The 12,431-nt window shown below is 38.9% G+C and overlaps 1 protein-coding gene across 1 annotated transcript; it reads left to right on the top strand.

Annotated features, from left to right (window-relative positions):
• The first annotated feature begins 2,533 nt into the window (after positions 1-2,533).
• LOC147336429 (OX-2 membrane glycoprotein-like) lies at positions 2,534-5,044 on the top strand. The gene is made up of 3 exons (XM_086287795.1): positions 2,534-2,588; positions 4,279-4,617; positions 4,710-5,044. The coding sequence occupies exons 1-3, from the start codon at positions 2,534-2,536 to the stop codon at positions 5,042-5,044; spliced, it is 729 nt and encodes a 242-aa protein (XP_086143921.1).
• The last annotated feature ends 7,387 nt before the right edge of the window (positions 5,045-12,431 follow it).

The following is a 12,431-nucleotide window of genomic DNA, read 5'->3' as shown; positions in this document are numbered from 1 at the left end:
TGTTTCATGACCAGATCCTACAGACTCTTTACAGTCATTATGGGATGGTTTTACAGGTGGGGGACACTGATATTTTTCCTCCTCATACCAGTGTCACTACTGGTATGAGAAGAGACCAGTAACCTGTACTTGTATCTGACAAAACAATCAGAAACAGATTTTATAAGGGTGGCCTGAGGGCCTGATGTCCTCTAGCAGGCCCTGTACTCACTGACTGGAACCATGCATGATTGACATTTGCCATAGAATACCAGAATTATCAGGCCACCACTGGCAGACTGTGTTTTTCACCCTGAACACATATGACAGATATGAAAGGGTCCAGAGAAGTTGTAACATCGTTCTGCGTGGCCAGTTTGATAGTGGGCCAGTAATGACCCAAGAGGCATATCAGTGGAGGGAGGCACAGACATCTATGGGCTGGCAGCATCACCCTGACTGCAATTAGGCATCAGGATGAAGTTTCTGGACATCTGGACTGATTACCAAACTCTACGCTGGTGCAGTGGTTGCTCCTCCTGCTGCAAGACAATGACACCAAACACACCTCCAGGCTGTGTGAGGGCTGTTTGACCAAGAAGGAGCGTGATGGAGTGCTGACCAGATGGTCTGGCCTCCACAGTCACCTGACCTAAACCCAGTGGAGATGGTTTGGGTTGAGATGGAGCTCAGAGTGAAGGCAAAGGACCAACAAGTGCTCAGCATCTCTGGGAACTCCTTCAAGACTGTTGGAAACCATTTCAGGTGATGACCTCATGAAGCTCATGGAGAGAACGCCAAGAGTGAGCAAAGCAGGAATCAAAGCAAACATTAAATTTTAGTAAGCTCTTTGGGATCCACTAAGGTTTTTGAAATTCCGTCATATTTTGTTTGAGATATCTTTTTTCTCTGCTGATCAAACTGGAGAGTCTCACTGTAATGTGCCGGCGAGTCACACTCAATTTTACTTTTAGTTTGGAAACTGAACAGACTTTCAGTAAAAATAATGATTCAGCAATGTACAATGTTGGGAACTAATACATTTATAACTATTTTCTAAAGGATCATTTAATGCCACTACAGGCAAGCTAAAGTCTAGCTATCATTTCATAATTCCCACAGCAAAAGTAAGGTGACAGGTGACCACAATGTGGCAACAAGACTGAATTAAGACTGGAAACCTGCACCATCATCTCATCCATCCTCTCAGTTTGGAAAGTAGACCTACACCATTGTCTCAAAGGTATACTCTTCTGTTGGATAATTTGTTGGTTTGTTAAAAACCGACAGAGGAAGCTGTACAAACACATCACATGTCAGTTTTCAGCAGAAGTGTAGGAGAGGACAAAATGTAAGCGCTGAGAACTTCAGAATCTGAGATTTGTCCAGATTTATAGAGGAACAGATCAGATTTATTTTGTTTATATCATGTTCAGTCTTTCAAAATTAGAAAAGGCAGAATTTGTGTTGTTCAAACACACTGGTTCCACAAAAAGACAAAAATGTGAAATTGCCTAGCTAACAGTTACAGAGTGTTACGAGTTCAAAATTGGGGATGGAGACAAGAGAAAAAAACCACAATAACAACACTGGTCCGGCCGGGTTGAGTCAAACGATGATTTTAATGATCACACGCGTGGGAGATGGACACAGTCAGTTATGCCTGAGATAGAGAGATGATTATAACAGAGTAAAGATAGCATTAAAATGTTGGTGACAGAAGTAATGCTAAAATCTCAACAAGCCAAAGTTACATACATGCTAAAGAGAAAGATCAAACAGTACTGAAATGAAGAAGTGGGCATTACGGGGCTTCCCCAGTGAAATAACTGAACTTGGAGCACAAAATAATAAATAACATACCAGTAATGCGCGGAGGGAAGGCTTCTGAGAAAATGTATAAGTTCACAGGGAATTTCTACAATAGCACGAGTTAGATGTGGGCAGATTGATGCAGTTATCAATAGTATTGATACCAATGCTGGTATTGTTACTGGAGATATACTACTGCAATAGGATTGGTACTTTGTTTCTGTCCTGTAAGTTCAGTATGTACCTCAGTGAATTCTGTTATGTAGTTGTTGTTGGTTTTTTTTTAAATGAAACATAAAACACGGACTATGAAAGCCTCTTATTTTGTTTGTGCAGCTCTAACGACAGTGATACAAGCACAGCAGACTGTGCTGGCTGCAGTGGGAGAAGATGCTGAATTCAGCTGTCAGCTCTCGGAGACTAAATACATCCTTCAGGTCACATGACAGAAAATCTTACAAGATGTGGAGACAAATGTTGACACCTACAGCTTTACTGAATTTTCAAAATGCAGAAAAAAATGATTGAGTTTGCTGATTAAAACACTGATGAAACTCTGCACTGGGAAGTTTTTGTACTTTACTTGGTACAGTTGATCATTCTAACATGCCTTGGAATGTCCCACAAGGAAGGGAGATTCTTCCTTCCTTCGGGGACATTTGAGTTTTCAATAATTTGGCTATTGTACGACGTTGTTTCAATACGTGGTACAATAGCCAGTGGGGACACAGAGACGTGCACCATGTCAGACTGTGGGATTCTGTGTTTGTTTTTTCTTTTTATGGCCTTTTCAAAAGGTAAGTTTTATTCCGTATTGTTGTTTTTGTTTTTTAAAGTTATTTATTGTGACAAGAGAAAAAAAAAAGAAAACAAGAACCTTCACTCGTAATAATTAAAAATTGATCCTAAAATGTGAGAACTTTTCTCTGAAGTGACAAAGAGATTGTCTTTAGACAGAATTAGAGGGAGATACAATTACTGAAGAGTTTAGATTTTGTTTGAATGAGTGACAAAACGTTTCTCCCACTGAACACTCAGCCTAATAAAAAAGAACAAAATCAACTTTCTGTGTCATGAGTTGTTCATCATTCAGATTAATGAGACTGTTTTGAGAGCTGTGTGAAAACAGCTTTAGACTGTTTTGTTAAAGGTTGCCCCATGCCCATTCATATTACGATGAAAGCAATAGATAAACCACATGTTTGTGTGTTATGTATGTATGGTTGGTAAATTAACAAAAATTGGGTTGTATGTGGCCTACAATGTAAAAGACGTTTCACAACCCCAATGTAGTTAAAAACAAGAAGGCACTCATTTCCATTAGACAGAGATGGAGTTCAGGTCATAAGTAGTTTACTGACAATTATTTAACATTTGAAATGAAAAGATCCGTCAGTCCATTCACATATATACTGTTCAGAGAAGGAATGTAGTTTAGAGCAAAGTGTAGTAGTGTGAAGTGGCTAAACACACTCACCAATTGTTCTAAAATAAACAATTTATCAAAACATTAACAGTCTTTCACACATACATACGGTTTATACACTATTTTAAAAAGAAGGGGTTGAAGACCTGATTGATTACAAAAAGTCTATTAAAATGTTCTGGGTAACCACAGAAATCTTAGTCAGTTATGTCTGAGAGAGAATGTTTATGACAGAAGTAATGCCAAAATCTCAACAAGCCAAAGTTACATACATGCTAAAGAGAAAGATCAAACTGCTGAAATTAGGAAGTGGGCAATATAGGGCTTCCCCAGTGAAATAACTGATCTGAAATAACTGAGGCACAAATTAATAAATGACATACTAGTAATCCACAGAAGGGGAGGCCTCTGGGAAAATGTAGAAAATCAATGGGAATTTCTACAGTAGCACGAGTTACCAGTCAATACCAGTCCTGGTATTGGTTATGTTGAAGTGATGGGTTTTATAATTCATTTTTGGTCCACTGAAGGGATTGTTTTGTAACCCCAATATTGATATTTTGTAAATAAAAAATATGACCTCAATTAAACCTTTAAATTCCCTGCACTTGTCATAGATATCTACATGATGTCCAACAAATATACATCAAGTCCAAGGTTCTAATGTTGAACGCCATATTGATGTCCAGCTTAAATCATGGTTGGACCTCCAAATTGTTGGAAAAGTTCAAATGCAGTACAGACCTCCAGAATTGGTCATGGACCAACAGAACCAATATAGACTCGATCTGTACATCTATCTGACTTTCTTTGTTTAGTTGGTAGCTAACTGAATTGTCTTACTTTTTTTTATAGATGAAAGAAAATGTCCCTGAAACATACAGTATGAAACAATGAGTGTCAGGTTTATATTTATAGTCTACATCACATTTAAGTGGTACCCATATGTCAATTTGTTTGAGCCTAAAACACAGACTACTCCATGACCCGAATGATTGTTTAATCCTTCCCATCAATACCTCTCAGTTCCACATCTCTAACTCGTGTTATTCTCCATGCAGCTCTAACAGCAGTGGTCCAAACACAGCAGACTGTGCTGGCAGCAGTGGGAGAAGATGCTGAATTCAGCTGTCAGCTCTTGGACACTAAAGACGTCCTTCAGGTCACATGGCAGAAAATCTCACGTGATGTGGAGACAAATGTTGCCACCTACAGCAAGTACTATGGTCAGAGAGTGAATGATGGCTTTAACGATAAAGTCAAGTTTAAATACACTGGACTACAGAACTGCTCCATAGTCATCAGGAATGTGACGGAGCAGGATGAAGGATGCTATCACTGTCTGTTTAACACTTATCCTGAAGGCTCCTTCACTGGTAGAACCTGCTTCCAAGTCTATGGTAAGAACTTTTGCATTAATGTGTTTAAATGTGCTAGAAACTGATTTCCTTTCAACAACATATTCCTTGCAATATCTCCTGATCCTTCACAGAGCTGCATGAACCTGTTGTTGATGTCAGAGAGTCAAACTCTGCTGAAGAGTGGGTTGTTTCCTGTTCAGCCACTGGTCGACCTGCTCCCACTGTAACACTCTCACAACAAGACCTCAACTTCTCACAGTACAACACTGTCAGTGTGTCCAACACCAACGCTACATTCACTGTCACCACTACAGCTGTGCTCTCAGGTTCACGTAAACACAGCACACAGGTGGGATGTGCAGCACGAGTGCTCTCTGCTCCTCACAGAGAGGTGATGGAGACGATTCCTGAGGTCCAAAAAACATCTGTTGGTGGTGAGAAACTCTTTCTGTATACCACAGACTAGACTAGAGACGGATGATACTTGGGTAAATTTGACTGGGATCTAATAACAATGACTTCAGTACTTCATGAGTGATGTATTATTGTTGGTCAGCGTCACGTTTTTCTGTTTTTTTCACAGATTTTCCCTCAATCACTGTAATAGCTGCAGCAGTGCTGGTGTTGGGGTTTGTCTTTTTCTGTTGCTCCACTATGCTGCTTGAAGAAAAGTTACCTTTTCACTTTCTAGTATGTCGTTTTGTAATGTGTCTTATCTTATTAACATGATAGTGATTTATTGATTCTAACCCTAAATCTATCCAGTAATGTCTGCACATATTTTCAGTACTGATTTTAAAGTGTTTTAATCCTTCTGTCACTCAGGGAACCCAATAAGGATTCAAATACTTCAAAAGTCAACCAATGACATTGATGTGTAAGACTATTTAATAATTATTTATTGTTTATATTTCATTTATTCATTCATTCTTTGCACTGTGATTTAACCCATCTTTGTGTAAAGCAGGGGTGTCAAACTCCAGGCTGTGAGAGCCAGCGTCCTGAAGCTTTTAAATGTATCTCTGCTGCAACACACCTGAATAAAATTATTAGGTCATTAGCATGACTCTACCCTACTCAAGTAAATTTAAATACCGTATTTCCCGGACTACAGAGCGCACCTGAATATTAGCTGCACAAGCTAAAATCAGGCGAAAATCCTGTTTTGTACATACATTAGCCGCACCTGACTAAAAGCCGCAGGTGTTTCAATGTTGACTTATCATATGTAAGAGAATATGCACAAATCGAATTGTCAGGAAAGAGATGGCTGTTTGGAGACACACCACTTTTATTAATATTTTGAAAAACAAGTTATGGGTACATATTTGCATAACCTTTTAGGGTATATGTACAAGTAGCGGTAATTACAAGTACAAAACATGTACTGTGCTTCATAAATGAGTAACAAATGTAGTACATAACAATAACCTACAGCACACCAGAAAAATAGATTCAGACTACCTTTTAGGCTCAGGTGCAGTGACACGGCTTTAACAAGAAGAAAAGTCAGTCATTCACCATCTTTCTCTTCTTCCTGCGCACTAAAACCACCAAAGTCCTCTCCTCCAGTGTCGGATACGAACAGGCTCAGGGTGGCTTCGTCATCCACTCTCAGCTTCTCTCCTTCGTTGTCACTTGCAAAACCAAACAAATCCTTGTTGTCAGTGTCAGAGTTGAAGAGCCTCCTCTCCATCAGGCAGCAGTCCAGCCCTTCGAAATCCGTTGGTGATCGTGGATGTTTTCACACTTTTCCACGCTGTCATGTCACACAGTCATGCTTACGTTTTTATGTCCTGTATATAAGTTGAATTGCAGGGCCGTGCAGAGAGGTTTAAAGGGGCGGGTGCTCAAAGTTAAAAAGGGGCACATTGAACCAGGCTGAATAACAACAACACACATTCATCAAGAGTCTACTATGGGAAGGGCAGGGCTGTGTTGATCTGAGATTGTAGACATTAAAAAGTCCATAGGAGAGATGGTAGCAGATTAAACAAGTGTCATGAGAAAATAACAAAATGCAAAGATTGGTGACAGCGCTTGGAACCATAAGGCAACAAAAACTGTGAGAAATAATTTAGGCTCTGCCTGTGAATCACTCTTTGCTTCTCTTCTTCCTTCCTTCCCATCATTTCATATATCACTCTCCACTTGCTGTCTATGTGAGAACAAGGCACAACTTGCTATTGCAATAAACTATAATCTAATTATCCACACCTAACAACTCCAGCACTTAATCTATAATAAAATGATGACAGAAAAATGTTATAGCCCTGCCTTTAGTAGCCTCACACAGCTCCTGCTGTTTCCTCCTCATGTCCTTACCAGGCATGTCTGGACAATGTTATATCATGAGTAATATTTTTAAAAAATCCATCTAAATAAAACACACACATGCACGCACACACAGTGACATTTTAGACCTTCTTCAGAATACTGTATATACTATGGGCATCATGGTGCTGATTCAGAATCCTTACATTATTATTTATTACTAGAGCTACAATAATAAAGCAAAGAGGAGGGGGAAGTAATAAATATGAAACAATGTATTTATGATGATTCCATTTGTTTCACTATCCACTCTGTGCAGGGGCAAAGCTTATTACATTTTTAAACTGTAGAGATACAATCATTTTACTGCTGTAAAATCCAAATGTTGTCTTATTTAAAATATAAATCTAATATAATCTGCTTCTTAATGTATGTTTTTAAAATACAGCGTGTGTTTTTTAAAATATTATAATAATGCATAATTATGTGGACATGCATATTAGATCGTTTTTTAGTGAAATATAATCCCTCCAGAAAGGCAGGAAAAGCCCGGAAACTTACTTTAAAACTAAATATGTTCTAAAACGGTGACAGAGCTACAGACCCATGACAGCCTTACCCAGGTAGCCAGCAGCTATGACCAGCACTACTTGTGCAGTTAATAAAAGGACAGGTAATGTTTGTCGCGCTGTTGCACACACAGCACGCTCGTTTGTTTCAGTTCGTCAGTAGCAACAAGACAGCTTACCAACGTGTACGTAATAAGCTAATACTCCTGTGTGCTACACACTACAGTGTGCGCTGTACACCTACTTACTGGTTGTGTTGCATCAGTCTGTGTCTCTGAGTTAACTTGTGTTTCTCCTACAGCTCCGGACCGCAACAAATGCGCGTGCTCTTTGTGAGCTCGTTCCCGGTGTTGTGCCAAAAAGTGATTGTCTGCCAGAAACTGATTGCCGTCCGCGGGAGCGCGCGCAGCTTCTTAAAGCTGCAGCGCCCGGATTACTTGCGTTGCCAGCTACTTCCGTGCAACTGATATAACGTGGGGGGAAAAAACCCAAACACTAGTGATGTGCGATACCACTGATTTCCTTTCCGATCCGATACCAAGTAATATTCAGGGTGGTATCGACGATACTGATCCGATACCGATACTTTGTACAAAACGGATTTTATTTATTGTATCTCAAATTATAGCGTCATAATGATTACAGGACATCAGAATACCTTCTTCTTATCACTTAATAATGCAGAGTTCATCATATAGAAATAAAAAAACTAAAGTTGTGTGCTATTTGAACACCTTGCCTGCCTGGAGGACTAAAGGACTCCGTGAGAGACTCTCACCCTAGCAGCACCTGTCCCTCTCCTCCTCTTCAGTTCGCCTCAACATACGCTCGTCATATTTTGTGATATGATTTACTCTGAGGTGTTTGACAAGGTTAGTGATGTTGCCACAACCATACATGCCAACCCTCCCGATTTTTCCGGGAGAATCCCACCTTTCTCCAGATTTTCCACCCGGACAACAAAGTTGAAAAACCATATCGCAGAATTCATAGCACGGCCCAGCCAATTCCAGTTTCCAACAATGACGGCAGCGACTTAGTTTTAATATCACTCTTATTTCTCTTTCTGGGTCGCAAAAAAACTTTTAACATATTTTCAGGTGAGAATGTGTAAACTTCAAATATCTGAGCCGACCGACACATCGTCTTCAAACCCCCGTGGTCTTTCACCACTCGGGTTAAACATGATGTACAAGTCACTTTGATAACTTAAAAATGTTCTTGTTTGGCTTTTTCAGTGTTTTATTTGTTCGTGAGTAAATCGGTTTGGCTGAGATTAAAGTTATTAGATTAGATTAAATTAAATTAAACTTTATTATTCCCTCGGGAGGGTTCCTCCGGGGTTTTCACACAGCTGAATAAACGTCAAACAGAAAACTGATTAAACAGAAGAGTTTACGTCAGTGTCCGGTTATATTTTAGACAGCAAGGAGCAGACGGCAGAGTTTCACTCCACCGAGGGAGCTCGTGACGTACTACCCAGCTTTCTTTAGACCGCGAAGGCCGGTCCTCAGGTGGAAGCAGCCTCTGAATTTGGACACCCCCGCTGTTTCCGGGCCGGCCAATAATAACGGTGACATTTAACGTATTTTATCCGATAAATAAACCCTGTAAAATATATTTATCCGCCCAAACAGCCCTTTTGAATGTCTCCCTAATTCTGAGGTCTCAAGGTTGGCAAGTATGGCCACAACACCTCACTTTTTTTGCCACATTTATTGCAAACCACGGCTCAGCTGTTTGTGGAGGTAAAATACATCCGCACAATTACGCTCAGCCATTGTTGTGAGTGCGCACGCCAAGGGGCTGCGAGACATTTATACAGCTGTATTTCGCACATGACTATGAAAGGCGGAAGAGGAAGTAGTTCCTTTGAATGTAGGCAATCTGAATGTTATAGTTTCTTTCCACTGTGTTCCTGTTAATGATAAACTACAAATTTACTCTAAATTACTAAAATATCGATATTTTAATGTGAGAATCGATTCTAGAACATAAATGATTGGTATCGAAGGAATCGATATTTCAGGATCGATCCGCACATCACTACCAAACACATTTATGCCTTTGTTATTAGGCAAAGGTATGCATTTATGGAGCTTTAACGTTTCTTGTAACCGAATTATGACGCTTATCAGAAGGTTGCTTTCAGTGTGTAGCGCAGTCACGAATGACTACACGCATCACGATGGAATAATTAATGCCTACAGGTTTAGTATGTCTACTCTCGTTGTTCATATTTGTTATAAGACTGTCGAATAGTAGTTAAAAAAATAAAGACCTATTGTGCCAGTATCACCATGACTCTTTCTTGTTTGTTCAGAATAACGACTGAGAACATGGCATTTTAGCGCTACCAAAAAGTGATTGTGGCCTATAACTTGTCACTGAAACAATATTTCGGCTTCAAACTTGTTGGATATATTCCAGAAGGGTTATATGTGATATATTATATCCCAAACACTCTCCAAGAACTGCTGAATAACTTGTACAGGAACAATAAAACTGATAATATGCCATTTTCAAGCTGCCAAAAGGTGATTATGGACTATAACTTGTCACTGAAACAATATTTCTGCTTCAAACTTGGCGGATGTCATCCAGAAGGGTTACATGTGACATATTATATCCCAAACACTCTCCAAGAACTGCTGAATAACTTTTAAAATAACATTAATCCCGATAATATGTCATTTTCAACCTGTGCATAAAACGTCAAATTTCAAAAGTGTTGTAATTCAAAAATAATACAAAAAAAGGATAATGGCCAAATGGAAACAGGTGGGAGGAGATCTGCTTAAACACATTAGGAACACCAAGTAATAGGAAAGACAAAACAAACGGTAATAAAAATGTCATTCCAATACAGCACTTATTAATTGAAATGAAAACCAAAAACAAATAACAATTACATCCAATTAAAGAAGAAACCACCAGTTAAAATAAACTAACAAATAGACCAGAAACAGAGGGTATAGCGGAAGCTCAACACCAGTAAACCATGGAACAACATATATATTAATTCTTTGCATACAGTAACTATGCTAACATGTTAGGAAACACAAAATAATTGAATCATCCTACAAACAAATTGCAATCAAAGCTGAACTTGTGAACAACACAGAAACACACACAGCAACACGAAGATAAATTAATGAATTAATAAACAAATAAACAACCAATAAATATTATAGGAGACAACGATACAAAACAAGAAACATTTCAAAAACATTGAAAAAACATAACTTAACCATTGTACCACTAATGTGTCACATGTAACCCTTCTGGATGATAGCCAACAAGTTTGAAGCAGAAATATTGTTTCAGTGACAAGTTATAGTCCACAATCACTTTTTGGCAGCTTGAAAATGGCATATTATCAGTGTTATTGTTCTTGTACAAGTTATTCAGCAGTTCTAAGGGACTGTTTGAGATATAATATTTGACATATGACCCATCTGAATGACATCCACCAAGTTTGAAGCAGAAATAGTATTTCAGTGACAAGATATAGGCGGCAATCACTTTTTGGCAGGCTGAAAATGGCATATTATCAGTATTAATGTTCCTTTAAAAGTTATTCAGCATTTCTTAGAGACTGTTTGGGATATGATGTGCCACATATCATCCTTTTGGATGATACCCAACAAGTTTGAAGCAGAAATATTGTTTCAGTGACAAGATATAGGCCACAATCACTTTTTGGCAGGTTGAAAATTGCATATTGTCAGTTTTATTGTTCCCTTAATGGTAATTTAGCAGTTCTGAGGGACTGTTTGAGATATAATATTTGACATATGACCCTTCTGAATGACATCCACCAAGTTTGAAGCAGAAATATTGTTTCAGTGACAAGTTATAGTCCATAATCACCTTTTGGCAGCTTGAAAATGGCATATTATGGGTATTAATGGTCCTTTAATAGTTATTCAACAGTCCTTAGAGACTGTTTGAGATATAATGTGTCACATGTAACCCTTTTGGATGATACCCAACAAGTTGATGCAGAAATATTGTTTCAGTGACAAGATATAGTCCACAATCACTTTTTGGCAGGTTGAAAATGACATATTATCGGTATTAATGTTCCTTTACAGGTTATCCAGCAGTTCTAAGGGACTGTTTGAGATGTAATATTTGACATATGACCCTTCTAAATGACATCCGCCAAGTTTGAAGCAGAAATATTGTTTCAGTGACAAGTTATAGTCCATAATCACCTTTTGGCAGCTTGAAAATGGCATATTATCAGTTTTATTGTTCCTGTACAAGTTATTCAGCAGTTCTTGGAGAGTGTTTGGGATATAATATATCACATGTAACCCTTCTGGAATATATCCAACAAGTTTGAAGCCGAAATATTGTTTCAGTGACAAGTTATAGGCCACAATCACTTTTTGGTAGCGCTAAAATGCCATGTTCTTAGTCGTTATTCTGAACAAACAAGAAAGAGTCATGGTGATACTGGCACAATAGGTCTTTATTTTTTTAACTACTATTCGACAGTCTTATAACAAATATGAACAACGAGAGTAGACATACTAAACCTGTAGGCATTAATTATTCCATCGTGATGCGTGTAGTCATTCGTGACTGCGCTACACACTGAAAGCAACCTTCTGATAAGCGTCATAATTCGGTTACAAGAAACGTTAAAGCTCCATAAATGCATACCTTTGCCTAATAACAAAGGCATAAATGTGTTTGGGTTTTTTCCCCCCACGTTATATCAGTTGCACGGAAGTAGCTGGCAACGCAAGTAATCCGGGCGCTGCGGCTTTAAGAAGCTGCGCGCGCTCCCGCGGACGGCAATCAGTTTCTGGCAGACAGTCACTTTTTGGCACAACACCGGCTCGTAACCAGCGCGTTCTGCCGTCAAGGGCGATCATTGGTTAATAGTGATCATGTGACTGATGCAAGCCAGATCCTTTTATTTAGCAAAACTGTGATTAATAGTTAAATATTATTGTTGAGGGGCACAGACAGGACTCCGCACGCACGCACACACAC

This window comes from Aulonocara sp. 'chitande type north' Nkhata Bay, linkage group LG3, assembly GCF_057382095.1.
Source record: "Aulonocara sp. 'chitande type north' Nkhata Bay isolate Kocher_YH1m ecotype deep benthic linkage group LG3, A_spYH_male_GT1.1, whole genome shotgun sequence".
In the NCBI taxonomy this organism is placed as follows: Eukaryota; Metazoa; Chordata; class Actinopteri; order Cichliformes; family Cichlidae; genus Aulonocara; species Aulonocara sp. 'chitande type north' Nkhata Bay.
This window is presented reverse-complemented; position numbering and strand designations above follow the sequence as displayed.